Source organism: Polyodon spathula, chromosome 25 (assembly GCF_017654505.1).
Source record: "Polyodon spathula isolate WHYD16114869_AA chromosome 25, ASM1765450v1, whole genome shotgun sequence".
Taxonomy (NCBI): Eukaryota; Metazoa; Chordata; class Actinopteri; order Acipenseriformes; family Polyodontidae; genus Polyodon; species Polyodon spathula.
Window position 1 is genome coordinate 4,657,653 of NC_054558.1, and position 23,567 is coordinate 4,681,219.

Here is a 23,567-nt window from a genome sequence, read left to right on the forward strand (position 1 = left end):
TAATAACCTGGCTTTCCCTGAAACTTTTAAAAAGGGCGCTTGTGTCGAATACGGGTTGTGACGTGATGCGCAGTAAGTAGACGGTAACAGTGTCTGGAAATCAGCCGCTAAGACAAACAACAAAGGCGAGATTCTCAGCGTTATCTCCTCCAAAATGTCATCAGCAATCATTTTATTTTGAGAAAGAACAAATACACACAATGCAAAGTTACTATATATATATATAAATAAATTGTTAAATAATCAATTTAATTTGGTCAGCTACCAAAGTACCCCCCCCAATGTAAACACATGTGATGCATGCTGGATGTCCGGCCCTGTGCAATGCATTCCAGTCAGGAACAGGTTAAGTTTACAGACACAGCGTGGAACAGGGCTAGGCTGTACAGCAACAGACCTTACTGAAGTATGTATTTAATATGTCAACTTAAAAATATCTTGCCTTCTTTTTTTTTTGTATCCACAATGTTAGCGGGAAAGGGTCTCAATTATGTCTTCTGGTAGAATTTTCATGGCATCATTTTGTAGTTTCTTTGATTACATGGTGTAATAAAAGATCTTTATATAAGAATTATGTCTCGATGGTAACATTATTTTGGCCTTAGCTGTAGCTCCAGTTCCCTTTATCTAGGCTAGTGCTGCATTAGTATAATAAAGTTGATCAGATGGTTATGCAATGATTTGATTTTAGTTTTGTATATATATTTTTTCTTTGTTACAACAACAGTGAAATATGTTTCATACTCTCTCTCTCTCTCTCTCTCTCTCTCTCTCTCTCTCTCTCTCTCTCTCTCTCTGTTATTTAAAAGTCTATGTTTTTAAAATTGTCAGAGCAGCGGTATTTGCTGTCCATAACCCAGGTGCAGGTGAGATGCGGCAGACATGGGCAGGTGTGGTGCTGTCTCTTCCCGTAGAAGGGCACCTGCAATTAGCAAGCAGAGGAAAACAATGTCATGCCAGCCGGAAATCGAGATATACAAAACCAACCAGCAAAAAAAGCATGTTTACATTAGATTGTATTGACTTTACCTTTGGAATTTTGCTCTTCACATTTCACACCAAGGTTTAGTTTATCTGCAGCAAATCTTTTCATATTTCCATCCCTGGTTGCCTTTTGCATATACATTTGCATATATATATTAATAATTAATAATTTTTTAATATTTTTTTAATATTAATAATTTTGGGAACATGGATATTTCAAATAGATTTTTAATGTAAGTGCATTTTTGCTTGAATGTTTACTATGGCGCACAGTGCCTCCGTGTGGCCAAATGTTGTAATTGCTTCAATTATCTTTAAGGGTAAAGTTATAGATCTCCTAGATCCCCCCCACCACACACACACACATTGTTTAAAATGTCTGGAGTAACTCAACCAGATGACACCCACAGTTTCCAAACAGAAGTTTACTCCTTAAAGCCAGAGATTATTGAGAGCCTGTCTAATCCTGCCACTCAGCCCAGTCACAATAAACACGAGGCTTCCAGAGCTCGGCAGACCCAGGCTCTCCTGGGAAATTCAGCGCTGTTATTAACTTTCTTTTCACAGAACTCTAATCCCTGCCAGGAAGTGATGTATTATTCAGGGAATCTCTCGCTGCTCAATATCTGTTTATCAGCAGCGTTTCTGAAAGCACACCAGAGATCGGTGCTGATTGGGCTCCTGTTGAAGCAGCCGGCTTGGAATAAAATGAGATCTTTGACTTTGACAGCTGAGGCGAATATAATAACAGACAAATGAATGTGTGTCTACTTAAGATCTGGCCTCTGATGTTGGGTCAATGACCTCCTCCACTTGCACAGGGCAGAACTGATGCTGTTGTAATGTGTGTTCTGCCAGCGTTTCCACCGGTCTCTGATTAACTCTGATTTTTTTTTGACTGAGGTTTTCTTCAGCTCTCTCAAGCGGTTTTGCGTCTTCATTTTTTCTAAAGGTGTTTTTCTTTTTTTCTTTTCGAGTTTAATTAAAGACTGGAGAAAACTTTTTACAAAGCCACAGTTCCGATAACTTACATTTCAGACCAAGCTGCTCTCATATAAAAATAAAAGCTGTTTTTCACTAGAATGAAATCTTCTTGCCCGTACCTTGTGACTGAAGGGGTGGCACTCGTCCCCCTCTCTCCCTCTCGGGGTGCACATGCGTAGACCCCGGAGCCACAGGCTGACAGCACAGCACGAGCCCAGTCCGCACTGCAAGTCCCTCTCACAGGCCTGGGGACACAAACACACACACACATCTCTTACAGGAGGCCTGTAGTTCTTCAAATTACACCCAGACATTTTCACAGCATATGGAAACACATTCATTCTACAACCTTCTTATAAGGGAAGCTGAGAAAGATTCAGGAAGAAAAGAGCACTGACACAAGTCTCCACATGAAGTATTTTTTGAAAGTCTTCGAACGGCACTGGAAGTTTCTGTCAGTATTTCTGAAAATAAAATGTGTTCCCTGTTCGCACAATTTAATAATGGTGAAATCGTCACGCGCTGAGGTTGTGAACGAAGAGAAAGGCAACCCCACAGTTTCAGCGCGTGCTGGCTGTGCATTACTGAGCTGGTGAGGAGAGGGTGTGCCTGGATTCTGCCCTGCGCTTCATAGTGATCGTGGTTTTAAACAAGACCAATTCAGAGATCTGCCACTCAACAGGCAGTTAGGGCATCCCTGAATAGAACAGTTACATGAGAAATAAATACAAATCCATCAGTTAATTAAAAGTTGTGATGCTTTACATGCTTTGTATTATAGATTTCCTAAGTAAAAAATATTTACACCTATGGAAAACCTCTGTCCCTTTAAAACAGTCTAGCTTGAAAAAGTGCACCATACGTTTCCTGCCTATTGATTTACTCTGATACAGCGCTATCAGAAAAACAAACAAACACATAAAATAAGTTTGATATACTATTACTTATTATACACAATCAAGTGCCAATTCTGCTTTGTAATAAAATAGTACAATATCCTTAAATTTTATATGGCAGGTGTACATCAGCCTACATCAGTTTATATATCGTACTTGTATGTATGTATGTGCATGTTATTTATACATTACTCTAGAAAATGCAATAACAGCTTGAAAAATTGAAACAATCCAAAACTAAAACCTCTTCCAGTCTTCCACACATGAGGACAACAAAGAACCACACAAAGAGGACAACAAAGAACCACACAAAGAGGACAACACAGAATCACACATGAGGACAACACAGAACCACACAAAGAGGACAACACAGAATCACATATGAGGACAACACAGAATCACACATGAGGACAACACACATGAGGACAACACAGAATCACACATGAGGTGCGGGTTTGTAAACTCAGGAGGGATCATTATCAGTGTAGAAGAGTACTTACCCCAGTGATCACGGCACACCTGGTGCTAGGGAGTAAAGCCAAGAGGAAAGTGAATAGCAGAGCGATCCTCATCATTGCAGCACCTTGGCAGGAGCTTGTTGGAAGGTGGAGAGTCTCTCCCAGTGCTGCTCAGTCTCTGTTGGGATGCTCAAGCTGGATGTGTTGGACCAGTCTCCCCCCTCTCTCTCTCTCTCGCTCTCTCTCTGTCTCTCTCTCTCTCTCTCTCCCTGTTCTTCTCTCAATGAGATGCGATCGCAGGGTGCTCCGCTCTCTCGGTATTTAATCTACCCCCCCCCCCCCCAGCCCCTCCCTCTAAACTGGTGATGTGATGCTCTGCGGATGATCACAGAAATTGACAGATCAGGCCAACTGAAGTGACATTGCAAGACATTGCATAGCAGGTCAACAGACAGACAACCACATGACTGTTACTCTAAATCCAGTTTTGTTTTAAGTTAAATCTCTATATATCTGTCTATCTGTCTGTCTGTCTGCCTGTCTGTCTGTCATTGAAGACAGACAGAGAGACAGACAGGCAGACGGACAGACGGACAGACAGACGGGCAGACCTGTACTCTCAGTTTATGATCTGAAAGAGTATTTCTTGTGCAGACAAGTCGATAGACAGGTGGATTGCATATGAAACTAAACTGTATTTACAGTTCAGATGGTTTTAAAGAAAAATTCTGGCCATGCATTCATTTTTTTAGCTGGCAAAAATGTCCAGTGCTCTCAATCTTGAATCTTTAATGAAGCCCTAATTTAAAAAGAAAGAAATGTGTATTTAGGGTTAAATTTACTCAAGTGCCTGACCCCTGACTGGTTGCATTGTTTTCACATGCTGGTTATTATTGAATCTATGTGTCATTCTTCAGAGAGCAAAAATGATCTGTGCCCTCGATCTAACACTTTTCCTAAACACTGCCTTTTATTTTTTTGAAGCATGTCGCTGGTAATGGTTGAAATACCCAACAGCTTCTTCCTAAATGCCTGCATGGAGGATTTCGCCTCCTTGCCCTGCATGATGTATCGGTTTCTGACAAGCGAGGTGATAGATACTGGGAATTAGGCAGCGCGGCGTCTCTTTAGGCTTGAGGCTCTATGATACTATTCATCAGCCGCTGGGCTGCCGTCTGCAGGACCACTACTGCAAGACAGTCTACTATTTCATATGCTTAATCAGGGCAGCGGAGGGATGGAGAAAGAGTCTGCTTCAATTATAGCAGCGTTCCAGCTATATGCCTCCCATATGCAGGCTAAATCCATGCGTGAAACCCCACTGACAGGGGACCACAGGGTCTGAAGGAGTTACAGCCAGAGCCTCAGTCCTGCAGCTTCTTTTAGTTGTATGAAGAGCTAAAGTGATGCAGTGTCGGGGAGTCATAGATGGGGGTTAAGAAACGAACTTCAGCTAATTTCATCAGTCTCAACAAAACTGTTGACAGCTGCTTCCCACAGATTGAATAAGAGCGGGTCATAGTGGCTCTAACTGCCATGCGATTCAGTATAATATATACAGCCTCGGAATGTCCCGGTGCAAATGAGACCTATTGAGAGGACCTCAGCCGTGGCAAATCCCTAGGATTCTGTGGTCTGACACATTTTTACTGGCAGAAATGCATGAAACAGAAAATGTGATTTTCATCACTTCAAAAGTTTTAGATTTACAGCCGTTTTCGATTTTTTTTTTTTTTTTTTGCAATAGTGTTTATTTCAAACCCCCAGAACAGACAGTGCACTGAAGAAGATGGAGTGGATAGCGCTGTGTGGACGTTTGATACAGCATTAAAAAGTGTTTTTTTTTTTTTTTCCTGGCTTGGGAATATGCCAGGGGCGGGCACACTTCACTCTTGAAGACTCTATACACAGTGTACAGACATCTGAACCTGTGGTGTGTACGGTACAAAAGCTCTGATGCGGCATCTCCTCGGTGATGCATGGTTATGCCTCTTTACGCATTTCATTTCAATTGATTGAATTAATAAGGTTCCACGTTTGCACACCTCCGCATGACATTTCAAAGGCTGTAGCGGTCCAGAGGACTTTGCATTTTCCACACAACCTCCAAATTGAAATGCACCTATTGAATTATTACACAGCGCTGCACTCCACATCTGATCTCTATCGGTGCAGCCCTCGGGTCAGTTATATTTGTTTAACAATAGACTGCTTTGCTTTTACAGTATTAGCTATGCCGGGCTTGTTCCAGAGGCAGCGGCAATATAATTTACAGTCTCTGTCTGCCCGACTTTACCCTTTACCTACAGTCTTTCATACTGAAGAATTCGTATTCATTCCGTTTGACAAATATTAGTACTATTAATAACACGTGACAGAGACAGAAGAGGCATGAGCGTCAGGGGCCAAACCCGGTTATCTAAATGAATTCACTGCAAGGTAAATGAACTAGGCTCTGCAAGCACTTTTCAGTTCAAAATTCGTTCATTTACTGGAGCGAGGTTCTTATGTTAAGACCCAAACATTAATCAATAATGGATGCTGTTCTCGTCTCATGAAAAGACGCGAGGGCAGGAGAGTGGTGAAGAGGCTCCGCTGAAATGCGTTTTAGCACCATGGTTCTTGAACAGACATCCACCCGAGCCCTCGTAGGACTGGAAGCTATTCCAAAGCTCCGTTAGCACAGCTTTAGTTTGTAAGGGAAATAAAATCGCTATTTACTATTCTGAAATATGTCAGAGGCCAGGGTGTGCTGAGACCTGGGCTCACAATGGCATTTAAGAAGTATTTATTGGCAGATATTAAATCAATCAATCTTTGAGAGGTCTCCGAGTCTTAACAGAACATCCCTGTAACTAGCTTCGGAAATTGTGAAATTTAAATCATTTAAAAGTGCATTTTGGGATTTCTGAATCGAATGGAAAGCCGTTGTGGACAGTCCGCATTGATTTACATTGATAACCCTGCTTTACAGCTGGCTCTTCGTTTCAAACCACCATAAAACAGGACGAAAATAGTGGGGCTGAATAGACGCCCAGGCTCTCTTCAGATTGAAAATAGTGGGGCTGAATAGACGCCCAGGCTCTCTTCAGATTGAAAATAGTGGGGCTGAATAGACGCCTCGGCTCTCTTCAGAATGAATGTTGGACTTCAGAGCCAGGTGCGCTGAGATAATGAGATACACGCGTCGGTGGAGAAAGTGATTGCTTTGCGTTAAAAAAAAAAAAAAGGCTCATGAAATTGTATTTTGGAGCAAAGCTATGAAAAGTGGAGCAACCATTGAAAGCCATTAAGATTGTCAGTTCAGATCGCAGGTTTTGCACGGTCGCTGTGTTGTTACTGTTTAACCTCAAACCTATTTTCTACAGAGATCAGTCTCGCCTCAATTGCAACTCACAGTCTTTTTGCAGGATGTTTTTACATGGTGTGATGCATATAAAACATTATTATACATGCAGCTATAAATATTAATCTGCTGTTTCTATCTAGCCCTGGCTGGCGGTTTAGCTTTTTCCCCCTCAGAATAGAAAAAGCTCCTCGAAGGAAGACCGCTCTTTATTTGGGAACCGTTGTTAGCAGGTGGTTCGTCAGCAAAGCAATGTGTGGCTGTCCACAGGCTGATGAATCTGTGCAACGCCGCGCTTTATAATTACACTTCCCTTTCTGCAGCATCAGCAAAGCGGAGCGCACTCGGAGAGAAGGAAATCAGTCACTCCGCACAGCTAGAGTCTGTGGTTGAATGGGGTTGACATTGTGACACGGTGTGAGTGATCATAGCGTCGTTTGCATATCGGGAAGGGCTGGATAGCAATCGACAAAGGCCTGATACGCTGAGTTTAAAGGAGATTGCAGAAGGAAAGAGTGTCACAGCGTGGCTGCACTAGAGATCAAACTGCTCCAGAGTGTTGTACACTTTTCAAAGTAAAGAAAGGGCATTAGAAACGAATAGTGCAATCTCACAAAGATATGAAACGGCTCAGGAGCCAATAGAGTAGAAGAATGTATTTCACACCTTAGACACGTCTTAACGAGGCCGGGAAAGCGTGTAATAGATTTTTCAGTCTGTGCCGTCAGCCCTGCTGGAGCTCCAGCGGTGTCAGCAGACAGACTCATTGCTTTACACCGCGGTGGCAGATTCTATATCAGAAATCGGTTGCTTGTGGTAAAATATGAAGAAATAAATTGTAGCTTTCCCTCCGGCTAACCGTGTGTCTATCTGTATTTCATTAGCGCCATGCAGTCAGTCTTTTTATCTGGCAGTGGCTGAGAGATGGTATTGAGTTCTAATTTAAAGTATCTATTAGACATCGTTGGACTGGTAGTGGTAAATTGTTTAGTTTTTCGTTTTAACAAACTGGTGTTCTTTTGCGTTTTTTTTAATAGCATCTCAGAGGTATTGTTCAAATGTTTCTACAAGGCATTCACCTGCAGAACTTGACTGCAAAGTCACACAGAACTCAAATGAAATCTAACAGCCGGTGCTGGAGGTCTCTGCCTAAGAGATTAACTTAGATTACCCCCCCCCCCCCCCCCCCCCCCATAATCCTTATCTCATATGTTGAGGGATCGATACATAACTAAGCTCTTGTAAGCTCACTTTATTTATGTTGGTTATCCGAGGCTCGCAGCATTGATTCAAGCAGCCGACTTGATGTCTCTGTTTCTCTGAAAATGGCTTGTTGATCCATTTCAACACTCATCAACTTGACCAATCTTTGCAGTAGCCGTTATTCATCGCTTGTAATTTCATTTTATCTGCTAAAGAGAGGTACTGTCCGCTAAACATGCTGGCCAGCAAAATGAGCGCCCGGGTAAACAGTATAATTCTATGGTGGTGTTTTGGTAGCTTTTTATTCTATATATCTGCAGGAAGCCATGAATCTCCCTCAGGCATTGCTGTATAGGGTTAATGAATGTCAAAGGGACCCCATGCCACTGCGCTAGACCAAGACAGCGACTTACTGGGATTTCTGAACTCCACCCCTTCCACGATGTCTTACTTCATTGATCATTCCCTATTACAGGATGTTAATGGTTACAAGTTAAACTCCTAACAGCCACTGAGCACTTAAACTCGTAGTATTTTGTACAGTGGTGATGGATGGCTGTGTGAAAATGGGTTTTGATGGTAAAGGGTTAAGATGAACACAACAGGAATATGCATCAGAGCTGCAAGTGAAAGCAAACTCCTAGATAATCCTATTGGACACTGATAAGAGATCGGAGAGTGTCGACACAATGGGGCACCGGCATCCAACACAAAGGGCTTGAGTTTTCACTGCTTGACAGCGAACAGCACTGATACGAGTCTGTCATGAACAAGGCATGCATTCTCTCAGAGCAGATGACCTACAAGATTCCACAGCGTTGATAAAAAAAGACAGTGTTCTCTGGTAGACGCAACACCTTCCAGGATGTCGTGCTGGAAACAGAAAAGCCCTTTTCAAAAAGAGGGTATTGATTAGAGGAGAGTCTTTACATCATAGGAAGTTACAGCGGTCTGTTTCTCCCAGATGGGCTAATCCAGTAATGTAGTGCAGAGGCAATGCGGGTAAAAGGAGTTTATCCACTTCTCATTTGAGGCAATAAAGTGATACTCACTCCTCCTCTCCTGTGCTGAGCAAACCCTGGCAATGCAAGGGTTAAAGCGAGGCATTTTCCAATGCCAAGCGACTCGGGCACATTATTTAACGAGGTTAAGAATCCCTTCCCACTGATCCTTAACCCACAACAGCACAATAACAAACACAATATGAGGTCACCAGGTCACCACGCAGACCCCATTAAAGGTAAACAAAAACACCTTCAAGGGTATCATTTATATTACGTACATCAGCTGCTGCGTAATTTACTGTGAGATGCATCAGACCTATCTGATATAAACCGGGCTGGGTTAGGCAGCCAGCAGGAAAGCACTCAGTGCCTGTTCCGATTAGCTTGACTGTCTGCATGACAGTCTTTGAGTTTGATGGAACTCCCATAGCTGTTTTTAGTGGCTTAGTCACCCAGCATCACCGGATCCAGTACAGTCTGGCTACGTTTAGCAGCAGAATGGTTGATGTTCCTGTAAATCAGATCCGCCAGCCTTTTTACCATAATGCTAACCCTTGCTGAAATGCATCCGGCAGGCTATAACTCATGCCCTTACTCTGGGAGGCTAAAGATGGAGATTCTCTTCTCTTGAAGGAGGGTTTCAAATCCATTTTCCTTCCTCTTATTAGCAATGCGTGGAAGATCTTTGTGGTCTTTGCTTGCTTTTCACTGTTTATTTATGGATATCCTGCTGTTTCAAGAAAAATCCAGACAAAACCAAAGCTTAACTCCTGAAGCGGAATCATTTCCTGCGCTGTAGGTCACTTGACATGATTTCACCTACCGTCCAGGAAATTATATCGTAACAGGAAGCAGCAGCAGCTTGTAATTCTATAGTGTTGTCTTTGAAAATATTCCAAATCCACATTTAAATTACAAGCAAATAAATGTTAGCAAAGGCAGAAATCCATCTGTCCGTTTGTGACTTGTTTTAAAAGAACTTTTTAATTTCTGCACTGAAGGTAAAATTCAAAGAGAGAAATTAATATTTCAATGAAACGATTCAGCTCATTTAAATTCAGCAATCAGCACTGCTCTACAGCTGTACGACGCGTGGTTTAATTTGCCAGGCACACAAACAGAGATTTTGCTGCTCTTGTGTGACACTTTGAAAATGCCAGAGTTAAATGTCCAGAGCGATTAAAGAAGGCTTGTGTTCACTGAAAAGCCCAGAGGGAAATCAGACCCCTTTAACGGAACAGTCTGCACCCTGATCATGTATTTCAAGGTGAAACATTAAACAAGCCTTTGTTTCCGTTTCATTCTGCAATCCCTTTGAAATGCAAATTCTCTGATTCAAAATCCAGAACTCTCAGTAATTAGAATTCAAGATATTGATGACTTCTCTTTTACATTATCTCAGGATAATCTCTCATTACAAAAATGCAAAGTGATGCAACATTTCTGATGGATTTCTTACAACCACCTCCATCAGTCAAGCAGAGGCCCAAAACAAGAAACTGTGTGTGTGTATGGAAATGAAGTGTGCATATTACCAGTGTGAAACGGGGGGATGTTATTGCAACGCTTCCTCACTAACACTGTTTCATTCAAACAGTCCCATTCTTTAAGCTCCTTGGGCTTCATTAACTCAGTTTAATAGACGGTGTTCCTGGCAGATCGAGGGGGAAGTGTCTCTTGGATGATTCAGATGATTGACTGCTGGGCAAACTAATCTGTCAATAATCTCATTAAAGGTGAGCACTCCCCCTATAAATGTCTATATATCCGCAAGGCGAATAGTAATGAGACTCAAGGCACAGTCTGCTGACCCTATACCTAACTACTGTACGACAATACTACAGAGTCTGCTATACTATATATATTATATATATTAATATATCGATATATATATAATATATATATATATATATATATATATATTCCCAATGTGGTTTACTGTAATACTGGCAATAAATTGTATATTTTGTATCAATACAGTATTTTTTTGGAGTAGAGACCACTATAGTATCGTGATATATAAATATTAACACGCACACGCACACACACACACACACACACACACACACACACACACACACACAAAATGGCCATAACATGAATGAACAACAATTTGTAGTTTTAGAAGAAATAAAATTAGATAATGTACAAGACAGTAGAATCATGTGATATAATTGGACAGACTCGATACGGTGATGCCTGGAGGGTTTCATAGAAAGGACTCTTATTGTAACTTCATTATTAGCAATGTAGCAAATGACATCACAAGCGCATTAATAGATTTACATAGAAATACGTGAGAGCAATGCTTGCCTTCGCCAGCAGGGGTCGCCAAAATGCTTTTTTTTTTTTTTTTCTTGCAGATTTCCCTGTGGGGACTTTGAAGGTAAATCTAAGTGTGTGCAGGACGGCTTTATCAGTAATGCCGAGAAAGGCGCACGATCAGACCATGTCAAGGGCGCGGTTGCTTGTACACAAGATATATGATTGCAGGATCTCTTTAAACTTGTCATTCTGTTACGGTTGAGATCACATAACACATTTGACATCAACCTCGATGATGCGACTTGATTATTACGAGTATCGAATTTCATATTTGAAAATCTAGAATTCAATCAAGCCTCCCCTTCTCATACAATCTACCGAAACCTGCGCGCCAGCGGGCGGCCGCAAAGCCCTGACAGCCCGCGTCTCTCCCTGACATTTCGAATAATATACACTATTTTAACTAAAGGTGAATATGAAATGTCCGCGACTTCAATTACTCGTATCCTACACTCTGGGGTCTGGTCTGTGGGAGCCGCTGTGATATAAGGATGCGTAAATGTACATTGATAAGGGTTTAAAAGAGTTACCACCCCGTGCACCCCGCTTTATGAACCGCGTGGTGCGAGAATGGATTCGTGCACATTTCAGCAACAATAGCCACTATACTTCGCTTTTGTCTACACAATACAATACAATACCATGCCAATAACTCACTCTACAGTATGCATCATCATTATGACCTTTATAAATGCATTTGATATATTCACGAACCTCTTGTGAGTCATCATTATAATTACCCTGTTTAACACCATAATGGTATGATGACTCCCCGAAGGCTCTGCTTATGCATAATACTCATGTTTAGAGAACTCTGAACTGTTCTGTTTTGGGTGTGACATTACAAGCTTGAAATATTTACTTGTTGCCCATATGACAGCACACCGCATCATAATCCGACAGTGTAGCTGCAAACACCGCCCTCCTGTGGACGTCCTGCGAGTTATTAAAAAAACAAAGAATATTATTGTTGTCCTTTTTTAAAAGATCAGTGTTACAGATTAGAGTAGACCATAAATGACCATAGTATCGAATAATAATATAGAAATGTCAGATCTTTAAGGTTGTAAATATTAATTCCAAAATGTATCAGTGCAGGATATATTTACTTACAGACCTTCCTGGACTCGCTAAGTTCGTCCCTCGCAGGACCCCGTCCATGCAAGTGCTCCATCTCGGTCACGTGTAGCCGTGTCAGCTGACTAGTTACAAAACCAAGGAACAGGGAGCGGGGGAAAGAAACGCAATCCCGATTTATTAGATATAAAAGCAACAGGCGGGCAATGGAGTCAACTTTAGAACAACACCTGGACGACACGTGAGTTTAAAACGTGTTCTCTTGTTAAAAATAAATAAACACTAGACCGTAAATGACTTCTATATTGTTATCGTGAAGTGTTGGATAAGTATGTCCTGGTTAATGTAACAAGAACAGTGTTTGGGTAAACACAAGATGATAATAATAATAATAATAATAATAATAATAGTAAATGCTGATCTTATAAAATGTGGTTGTAAATACTCCGCGGTGAAACCCCTTTCTTGTTCATTGTTCTTTCACAGGATGAAGAATCCTGCGGTGGTCGGCGTTCTTTGCACTGACGCACAGGGACACAACTTGGGCTGTAAGTAGCGAGCAGTTAGATCGTCTGACAGCTTGCAATGTAAGATTAACAGAAGCATTTCTTTAATGCGTGTCTCCTCTCTCTGTTCTCCCCCTCTCTGTATCTGTGTCTCTCCCTCTACCTCCCCACCCCTCCCTCCCTCCTCTAGGTCGCGGGTCCCTCTCTGATGAGCACGGAGGTGTGGTGTCTGTGCTGGCCAAGCACGCTGCCAAACTCACCAGAGATCCTACAGACTGCCCCACAGTGTGCCTGGAGTCCGATGCAGGGTAACAGGACTTGATTTTGCCAACCTGGGCCCCCGCCAGGAAAAGCCACAGCTGGATTTCATCAGAGCGTTTCACTGCGGTGATCCCAGGATAACCTCTGCGGTTGATGCGATCCAGCTGTGGCTAAAACCGGGATGCAGGTTGGGCAAATCTCCCCCTTCGTACAGGAAAGGAAAAACTGCCAAAAGCAGCAGCAGCAGCAGCAGTTATGCACAACATTTTCAAGCTGTGTTATAAAGGAAGAAAAACCGTTTTGTGTGCCCCCCTTCCCCTCTGATAACATTGTACAGGAATCCCTGGCACCTTAGCGGATACTGGGATTATAAGGGAATGGCGTTTCTAGTTTTTTTTTTTTTTTTTTTTTTTTACTGCAGTAACTTTCTGCACATTTTCACAAAACCTCCTGAAACTTGGTGCAAAGTTGGATAGAGGAACTTTTAATTTGGGCAATATAGCGTTTACCCACTTCTCATATAACGGATACAGAGTTTACTCATTTCTGCTCTCCTGTGATGTCATGGGTTAAAGACAAGATATTGTGTGTGTGTGAGAGAGAGAGTGTTCTGTGATTGCTTGTTTATGTTCTGTTAATGTTTGGGGCTGTGGCTGGCTGAGGGCCAGTAGCAACGTATCTTTTCATGATTATCTCTTCAATCTATCTGTTCAGCTCCTCTACATATCGCTAACAAAAATCCTTTGTTCCTTGTGCAGGAATATCTTGATCCGGACACACGACAGTATCACGGTAGCAGTGCACAAGATGTCTTCCTGAGAATCCTCCCGTGTCTCGAAGCAGAAAAGCATTTTGGTTTCTTGTCTGCATTGGATTTCCTCACTCCTGCAGGTTTTGTTGTGCAAGTTGTCCGCGAGCTTCTCCTTTAGAAGCTGTAGTATACTGTACCTGTTAGTAGTGCTGTACAACAAGGTGTGAAGTGTAAACCCTGAGGTATGCTGTATGATATTAAGGAAAAAATAATACAGCGCTGGCAATGAGACTCCTGTTGCACAGCAGCTTCACCCATTCCAGGTTTTAATACGAGCTTGATAGGCTGCAGTGTACAGGTAACAAGCTCAGGTGTGTATTATTAAACTCAGAGTAAAACCAGGAATGGATCAAACTGCTATGCAATGGGAGCCTTATTCCCACCCCTTAAACAACTCCTCAGCGTACGTGTTTGTGTGAATTGTGTACCTGTAAAATGCAATCTTACGCTCTCTGTGATCGAGTGGTGTTGTGTTCTTGTTGCTGCAGTAATGTTTTCCTGGAGGCTCCCATGCGTTCATACTTACATTTGTGTTCATGGTGAATCTAGAGAGCTGCTGTTGCCATTGTGATCGAACTTGGTATGGACAGTCCTTAGCTGAAGCTCACGAGGGTTTCAGAATCCTGGTCACAGTGCCTTCCTAAAGCATAGGTTCTGGCTTGTGATTGGTTGGGCGAGTGACAGCTGAATTCTTATCTTGAGAACCACTTGCATGAATTTAATGAAATTTCACATTGGCCATTTATAACAAGGTGCTGTTCAGAGTGATGGTCATTGAAGCATTGCTGTGCTGTTCTGTACATGCTACGAATAGGACTGCTTTATCAGGACACTGCTAGTTTTATTCTGTATTATTCTGCTGAGGTACAATACTGCTAATATAAAGAAATGCATCTGCAAATAAAAATAATAATAATAATAATAATAAAAACATGTAGAATCCCTTTCAGGAACAGTGTGGTTTATTTTCTGCCCGCTTTTACATTTACTGCACATTTGAATGGGTGGTGTTCAGTTTGCACAGCACTGGGAGGTTGCTTGGCACAGAAGAAAGCCAGGCTAATGTATTGCAAGTTGTATCCCACGCCTGCACTGAGCAGTTCGGGTTTTTTTTTGCCCCAGGGAATTGTGAAATGGGGTCAGTAACTCGTCCTTCACCACAAGAGGGAGCAGCAGTCCTGTCCGGCTGGGCTAGAGCTGCCTGTGGCCGTGCCGCCCAGAGGAATCAGCTCAGGTTCAACCTGGTCGAGATCCGCTAGATTGGAGTACATTCCAGACCCACTTCTTTCTTTATTGATTATTGTATTGGGTGTTTATCCAGGATAGTGTCGTCCAGTCCAAGCCATTTTTACAGGTGGGGTGCATAAGTTATATGAAGCTGAGTGATTTGCTTCACAAAACAGATGATCCAATGTTTAACTGCTTAGTTTAAGATAAATATATATAGAGATATATAATTAAACTGTGTCACACTTCTGGAAACCAGTTTTCTCTCAGCTTTTGGTCCAAGCTGGGTCTACTACTACTGCAACACTTGTATGTATTTGCAGTGCGGTTTACCTTTTTCAAATCAATCGTGGAAGTCACTTTATTTCTGATACTTAAAGCATTTTCACTTTGACCTCCATCCCCACCTCTTGTGCTGTTTTAATTGCTGGCGATTGCAAGTGATGCCAAACCCCATTCAGGAGCTTCTTACCCTAACATGGGTCCTTTCTTACTTCATGAATGTCCTTGCTGTGGGTTCTTTGGAAATCTGAGTTGGCCTGCAGGGGAGAATCTCTTGTTTTGCCTTGGAAACCTTAGAAAACAAAAAAGGAGCTTTGGGAAGATGGCGATGAATACAAAGAGCTGCATTTTCACTGTGGCTGTTGTAATATTTGACATGCACGGCAGCCCTTTCTAGTGCAGGGGTTCGTTAAGAGCCAGCGTGGGAGATGGGCCTGTGCAGCAGTGCTAAGATATTTAAGAACTGTTTACGTTCTGAAACTAGAACCGAACAACTTAGTAATATCAAGTTTGTTCTCTTCAGCACTCTCAAGGCTTTTTCCATTTTGTAACAGAAAGCTGAATGTTTCTCCTTTTGAAAATTCATTTAAGAAAGGAGTGAGCACTTTGGAAACAGGGCCCTCCATGTGCTGTGTGTTCAGCTCTTGTGTCTCTAGATCTGCTTGGATACACAGTGTAGTCGTCTGTGGATAGTTGAACTTTGCCAGCGGGGAAGTGAGTTCACAGCGCCCTTTTGTTGGACACTTGCAAACAAAACTGGTATTTGGGCTTAACTAACATGCCTGGGAGATTTGCATTGTAGCACTGATAACGATATTTAAGAAAGTCCAAAGTATATTAGCAACATCTCTGCTACCAGACCTCCCAAGATAATAAAATAATAACCAGTGCACACACAGACAGAGAAACCAAACAGCAAAATAATAACCAGTGCACACACACACAGAGGAACCAAACAGCAAAATAATAACCAGTGCACACACATACAGAGGAACCAAACAGCAAAATAATATCCAGTGCACACACAGAGGAACCAAACAGCAAAATAATAACCAGTGCACACACATACAGAGGAACCAAACAGCAAAATAATAACCAGTACACACACAGACAGAGAAACCAAACAGCAAAATAATAACCAGTGCACACATACAGAGGAACCAAACAGCAAAATAATAACCAGTGCACACACATACAGAGGAACCAAACAGCAAAATAATAACCAGTGCACACACACACAGAGGAACCAAACAGCAAAATAATAACCAGTGCACACACACACAGAGGAACCAAACAGCAAAATAATAACCAGTGCACACACACACAGAGGAACCAAACAGCAAAATAATAACCAGTGCACACACACACAGAGGAACCAAACAGCAAAATAATAACCAGTGCACACACACACAGAGGAACCAAACAGCAAAATAATAACCAGTGCACACACACACAGAGGAACCAAACAGCAAAATAATAACCAGTGCACACACACACAGAGGAACCAAACAGCAAAATAATAACCAGTACACACACACACAGAGGAACCAAACAGCAAAATAATAACCAGTACACACACAGACAGAGGAACCAAACAGCAAAATAATAACCAGTGCACACACACACAGAGGAACCAAACAGCAAAATAATAACCAGTGCACACACACACAGAGGAACCAAACAGCAAAATAATAACCAGTGCACACACACACAGAGGAACCAAACAGCAAAATAATAACCAGTGCACACACACACAGAGGAACCAAACAGCAAAATAATAACCAGTGCACACACACACAGAGGAACCAAACAGCAAAATAATAACCAGTGCACACACATACAGAGGAAACAAACAGCAAAATAATAACCAGTGCACACACACACAGAGGAACCAAACAGCAAAATAATAACCAGTGCACACACACACAGAGGAACCAAACAGCAAAATAATAACCAGTGCACACACACACAGAGGAACCAAACAGCAAAATAATAACCAGTACACACACAGACAGAGGAACCTAGCAGCAAAATAATAACCAGTGCACACACACAGAGGAACCAAACAGCAAAATAATAACCAGTGCACACACACACAGAGGAACCAAACAGCAAAATAATAACCAGTGCACACACACACAGAGGAACCAAACAGCAAAATAATAACCAGTGCACACACAGAGGAACCAAACAGCAAAATAATAACCAGTGCACACACACACAGAGGAACCAAACAGCAAAATAATAACCAGTGCACACACACACAGAGGAACCAAACAGCAAAATAATAACCAGTGCACACACACACAGAGGAACCAAACAGCAAAATAATAACCAGTGCACACACACAGAGGAACCAAACAGCAAAATAATAACCAGTGCACACACACACAGAGGAACCAAACAGCAAAATAATAACCAGTGCACACACACACAGAGGAACCAAACAGCAAAATAATAACCAGTGCACACACACACAGAGGAACCAAACAGCAAAATAATAACCAGTGCACACACACACAGAGGAACCAAACAGCAAAATAATAACCAGTGCACACACACACAGAGGAACCAAACAGCAAAATAATAACCAGTGCACACACACACAGAGGAACCAAACAGCAAAATAATAACCAGTGCACACACACACAGAGGAACCAAACAGCAAAATAATAACCAGTGCACACACACACAGAGGAACCAAACAGCAAAATAATAACCAGTGCACACACACACAGAGGAACCAAACAGCAAAATAATAACCAGTGCACACACACACAGAGGAACCAAACAGCAAAATAATAACCAGTGCACACACACACAGAGGAACCAAACAGCAAAATAATAACCAGTGCACACACACACAGAGGAACCAAACAGCAAAATAATAACCAGTGCACACACACACAGAGGAACCAAACAGCAAAATAATAACCAGTGCACACACACACAGAGGAACCAAACAGCAAAATAATAACCAGTGCACACACAGAGGAACCAAACAGCAAAATAATAACCAGTGCACACACAGAGGAACCAAACAGCAAAATAATAACCAGTGCACACACACACAGAGGAACCAAACAGCAAAATAATAACCAGTGCACACACACACAGAGGAACCAAACAGCAAAATAATAACCAGTGCACACACATACAGAGGAACCAAACAGCAAAATAATAACCAGTGCACACACACACAGAGGAACCAAACAGCAAAATAATAACCAGTGCACACACACACAGAGGAACCAAACAGCAAAATAATAACCAGTGCACACACACACAGAGGAACCAAACAGCAAAATAATAACCAGTGCACACACACACAGAGGAACCAAACAGCAAAATAATAACCAGTGCACACACACACAGAGGAACCAAACAGCAAAATAATAACCAGTGCACACACACACAGAGGAACCAAACAGCAAAATAATAACCAGTGCACACACACACAGAGGAACCAAACAGCAAAATAATAACCAGTGCACACACACACAGAGGAACCAAACAGCAAAATAATAACCAGTGCACACACAGAGGAACCAAACAGCAAAATAATAACCAGTGCACACACACACAGAGGAACCAAACAGCAAAATAATAACCAGTGCACACACACACAGAGGAACCAAACAGCAAAATAATAACCAGTGCACACACACACAGAGGAACCAAACAGCAAAATAATAACCAGTGCACACACACACAGAGGAACCAAACAGCAAAATAATAACCAGTGCACACACACACAGAGGAACCAAACAGCAAAATAATAACCAGTGCACACACACACAGAGGAACCAAACAGCAAAATAATAACCAGTGCACACACACACAGAGGAACCAAACAGCAAAATAATAACCAGTGCACACACACACAGAGGAACCAAACAGCAAAATAATAACCAGTGCACACACATACAGAGGAACCAAACAGCAAAATAATAACCAGCACACACACACAGAGGAACCAAACAGCAAAATAATAACCAGTGCACACACACACAGAGGAACCAAACAGCAAAATAATAACCAGTGCACACACACACAGAGGAACCAAACAGCAAAATAATAACCAGTGCACACACACACAGAGGAACCAAACAGCAAAATAATAACCAGTGCACACACACACAGAGGAACCAAACAGCAAAATAATAACCAGTGCACACACATACAGAGGAACCAAACAGCAAAATAATAACCAGTGCACACACACACAGAGGAACCAAACAGCAAAATAATAACCAGTGCACACACACACAGAGGAACCAAACAGCAAAATAATAACCAGTGCACACACACACAGAGGAACCAAACAGCAAAATAATAACCAGTGCACACACACACAGAGGAACCAAACAGCAAAATAATAACCAGTGCACACACACACAGAGGAACCAAACAGCAAAATAATAACCAGTGCACACACACACAGAGGAACCAAACAGCAAAATAATAACCAGTGCACACACACACAGAGGAACCAAACAGCAAAATAATAACCAGTGCACACACACACAGAGGAACCAAACAGCAAAATAATAACCAGTGCACACACACACAGAGGTACCAAACAGCAAAATAATAACCAGTGCACACACACACAGAGGAACCAAACAGCAAAATAATAACTTCTGTTCAACATACGAAAGTGCTGTTGCTTTAAGTTTTTGCTTTAATACAACAACCTGCTGTGCACATGGGATGACATCTCTACACAGGATAAGATGTACTGGAACGTTAATAAATCTGTAACGTGATTGGTTGATTTCTCTTTGTCTTGGTTACCTGCTCAACATTTTTTTTTGGGGGGGGGGGGGGGTACTAAACATGTATCATTTGTTAAAGATTTGACTTTTTTTAAGTTTCAGTTGTGTTAATCATTCGAGTTGACTACTGAATTATTAACACTTTTGTCTAATCCTGTTTTTCTCATGTTCTGCTGTTATCCTTTTCTCGTGGCTTGCGCTGGACTTCACTCTTAAATGAAGAGCTGATTGTTGTAACTGGGTAACCACGTTCAGCAGATTGTGGATTTGAGTTAACCTTGACCCTTGGGTCTGTTACCACACTAAGCTTAATGTTGCCCTGTGTAATGTGATAAAGAATAATGCAAACCCTAGTCTTTGAAACTTTGTGTTTGTTTGTTGTTGTGTTGGCGCTTTAATGTGTGTTGCTCTTTGTTCTTCATGTATAGATACAGAGTTTTATGTCATTGGTTCATCTTTGTTCTTTCACCTAACTTTTACTGGAATTCCTTTGTGGAGTGAGATAGTGGATCCCAATCAGAAAACTTTACGCAAAGTTTTAAGGATTTTTTTAAACTGTTTTTTAAAGAGTGTTTATGAACATCTGCTTATACGCTGCTTTGAAAGAAAAACCCATAGAATAAAACTGCCTCTAAAACAGTTGCAAAAAGATTCTAACCGTCTTTGAAACATCATAGATTGCAAGCTTTCAAAAAGGTGCTTTAAAAAAAAAAAAAAAACAACCCTTCACAAAAGTGTCGTTGAAGTCCTGTGAGTCCGGGAGGCATGTGTTGATCAACTATTAGTTTGAAGGGTATGTGGGATTGGGTGGAAACACAGATCAGACGCCGCTGTTTGAATCCTTTACATCTAAAAGCTACAACAAGCTTTAACTGTGTGTGCCGCTGCATTATAATTACCACATGTGATTTTGTTCTAGCATTGATCGATTCAAGGAAGCGAGATAAATACAGTAGTGCATCTTTTCTGGGGTAAAGAAGCGGCCAGGATGTTGTTAAAATATTTGTTTGTTTTAAGAGCAGGTCAAAAGTCACCCCTACAGGCTCAGGTGTTTGTTTCAACCAGAGGAATTGCAACATCCCACATGCTTCGTTTCTATTGGCAAATTTCCTAATACAAATACAGGGTTTTTTTTTTTTTTTTTTTTTTGAGCTCAACACATTGTTGGATCAAGGCTTCAATTTGCGATGGAGGAAATCAAAGATAAGCTTTTGCGCCAGTTGCAAAATTAGCTTCAAAAACAAAAAACGCACACTTTTTTTAAAGTGGGCTAAATTCTCAAATCTATTTACTCCACATCACCAAGAGCACATTTTTCCAGAAAGCAGAAACAGGAACACACCCAATAAAGTTACCCTTATTAACTGAGTTTCGGGGACTACCTTTAGGAGAGTTTCCTAATCTCAGGTTTCCCTGTACATATAATATGAATTAGTCATATAGCAGACACTTTTATCCAAAGCGACTTACAGAGACTAGGGGGGTGAACTGTGCATCACAACTGCTGCTGCTGCAGAGTCACTTCCAATAGGATCTCGGTTTTACGTCTCACCCGAAGGACAGAGCACAGGGAGGTTAAGCGAGCTGGGATTGAAGTGGGAGCCGCCTGGTAACAAGTCTCTTTCTCTAACCACTGGACCGCTGAGCCTCCTCAAGCATTGAGACAGAACTCGAGTTTGAATCCCATTATGTTAAAAGCTCAGCAATGTGGAAGTCGAATGGATGCTATGGCGCTGCGCTCTCGATACTGAAAATTGTGTGAATCACATGGGGCTAACGCCTTAATGCAAGAGCACTTAGCCTTGCATCACCATGCCCAGGGCGCTTTATCAACGCGATGAATGTGAACATGTGCTGAAGCAGCAGCCACAAACTTCACAGGAGATCCAAGAGCTTCCATTAGCATACTGGCCAGCTGGTTCCAGCCCTCTTCTTTGGGGCTCTATTTTTTTAGTGTTTCTCCCTCGTATTTTATGCTGGATAGAAAGGGGTCTATTTTACTCCAGTCTTTAATGAACTGTTATATTTAAGGAACTAGAAGCAAACCACGAGCAGCCTATTATAACCCAAGGTCTCCGAAGCGCTCTCCAAGTGAGTGTTTGCCATTTGAAACGCGTCTATATTTAGATCTACTTGGGAGACACATGCAGTATCGTGCTTCTGGGGCAGTTGAACTCTGCCTTCATTGCAATGAATTCACAGCTCCCCTTGCTCGCTTACTAAACAGAGCAGGTTTGGGGATTAAGCGGGATTAACGTAGCGCCTATAGCAAGAGGTTTAATAGAAAGAGGAAATGGAGAGCATGCATTGTTGAAACGTGCTGGTGCAGTTTGACTGGTATCACGGCTATTTAGTCTTCAGTGATCATTCTATTGCGTATTAACTCACTGCATGTAGGCAGGTGTGCCCATGCATTGTATACTAGCTACCTCAACTCTGCCCATTCATTGTATAGCAGCTACCTCAACTCTGCCCATTCATTGTATACTAGCTACCTCAATTCTGCCCATTCATTGTATACTAGCTACCTCAACTCTGCCCATTCATTGTATACTAGCTACCTCAACTCTGCCCATTCATTGTATACTAGCTACCTCAACTCTGCCCATTCATTGTATACTAGCTACCTCAACTCTGCCCATTCATTGTATACTAGCTACCTCAACTCTGCCCATTCATTGTATACTAGCTACCTCAACTCTGCCCATTCATTGTATACTAGCTACCTCAACTCTGCCCATTCATTGTATACTAGCTACCTCAACTCTGCCCATTCATTGTATACTAGCTACCTCAACTCTGCCCATTCATTGTATACTAGCTACCTCAACTCTGCCCATTCATTGTATACTAGCTACCTCAACTCTGCCCATTCATTGTATACTAGCTACCTCAACTCTGCCCATTCATTGTATACTAGCTACCTCAACTCTGCCCATTCATTGTATACTAGCTACCTCAACTCTGCCCATTCATTGTATACTAGCTACCTCAACTCTGCCCATTCATTGTATACTAGCTACCTCAACTCTGCCCATTCATTGTATACTAGCTACCTCAACTCTGCCCATTCATTGTATACTAGCTACCTCAACTCTGCCCATTCATTGTATACTAGCTACCTCAACTCTGCCCATTCATTGTATACTAGCTACCTCAACTCTGCCCATTCATTGTATACTAGCTACCTCAACTCTGCCCATTCATTGTATACTAGCTACCTCAACTCTGCCCATTCATTGTATACTAGCTACCTCAACTCTGCCCATTCATTGTATACTAGCTACCTCAACTCTGCCCATTCATTGTATACTAGCTACCTCAACTCTGCCCATTCATTGTATACTAGCTACCTCAACTCTGCCCATTCATTGTATACTAGCTACCTCAACTCTGCCCATTCATTGTATACTAGCTACCTCAAC

At 41.8% G+C, this 23,567-nt stretch overlaps 2 protein-coding genes across 2 annotated transcripts; one reads left to right on the top strand and one right to left on the bottom strand.

Moving 5' to 3' along the window:
• Positions 1–213: 213 nt before the first annotated feature.
• LOC121300349 (prokineticin-1-like) lies at positions 214–3,585 on the bottom strand. The gene is made up of 3 exons (XM_041228911.1): positions 3,365–3,585; positions 2,088–2,213; positions 214–922 (listed from the first exon to the last, which is right to left on the bottom strand). Exons 1-3 carry the CDS (start codon positions 3,437–3,439, stop codon positions 803–805), a joined length of 321 nt encoding a protein of 106 aa, XP_041084845.1. The 5' UTR covers positions 3,440–3,585; the 3' UTR covers positions 214–802.
• An 8,792-nt stretch (positions 3,586–12,377) lies between these two features.
• On the top strand, positions 12,378–14,128 carry LOC121299460 (ragulator complex protein LAMTOR5-like). Its single transcript, XM_041227169.1, has 4 exons — positions 12,378–12,518; positions 12,764–12,825; positions 12,974–13,091; positions 13,803–14,128. The coding sequence occupies exons 1-4, from the start codon at positions 12,484–12,486 to the stop codon at positions 13,861–13,863; spliced, it is 276 nt and encodes a 91-aa protein (XP_041083103.1). The 5' UTR covers positions 12,378–12,483; the 3' UTR covers positions 13,864–14,128.
• The last annotated feature ends 9,439 nt before the right edge of the window (positions 14,129–23,567 follow it).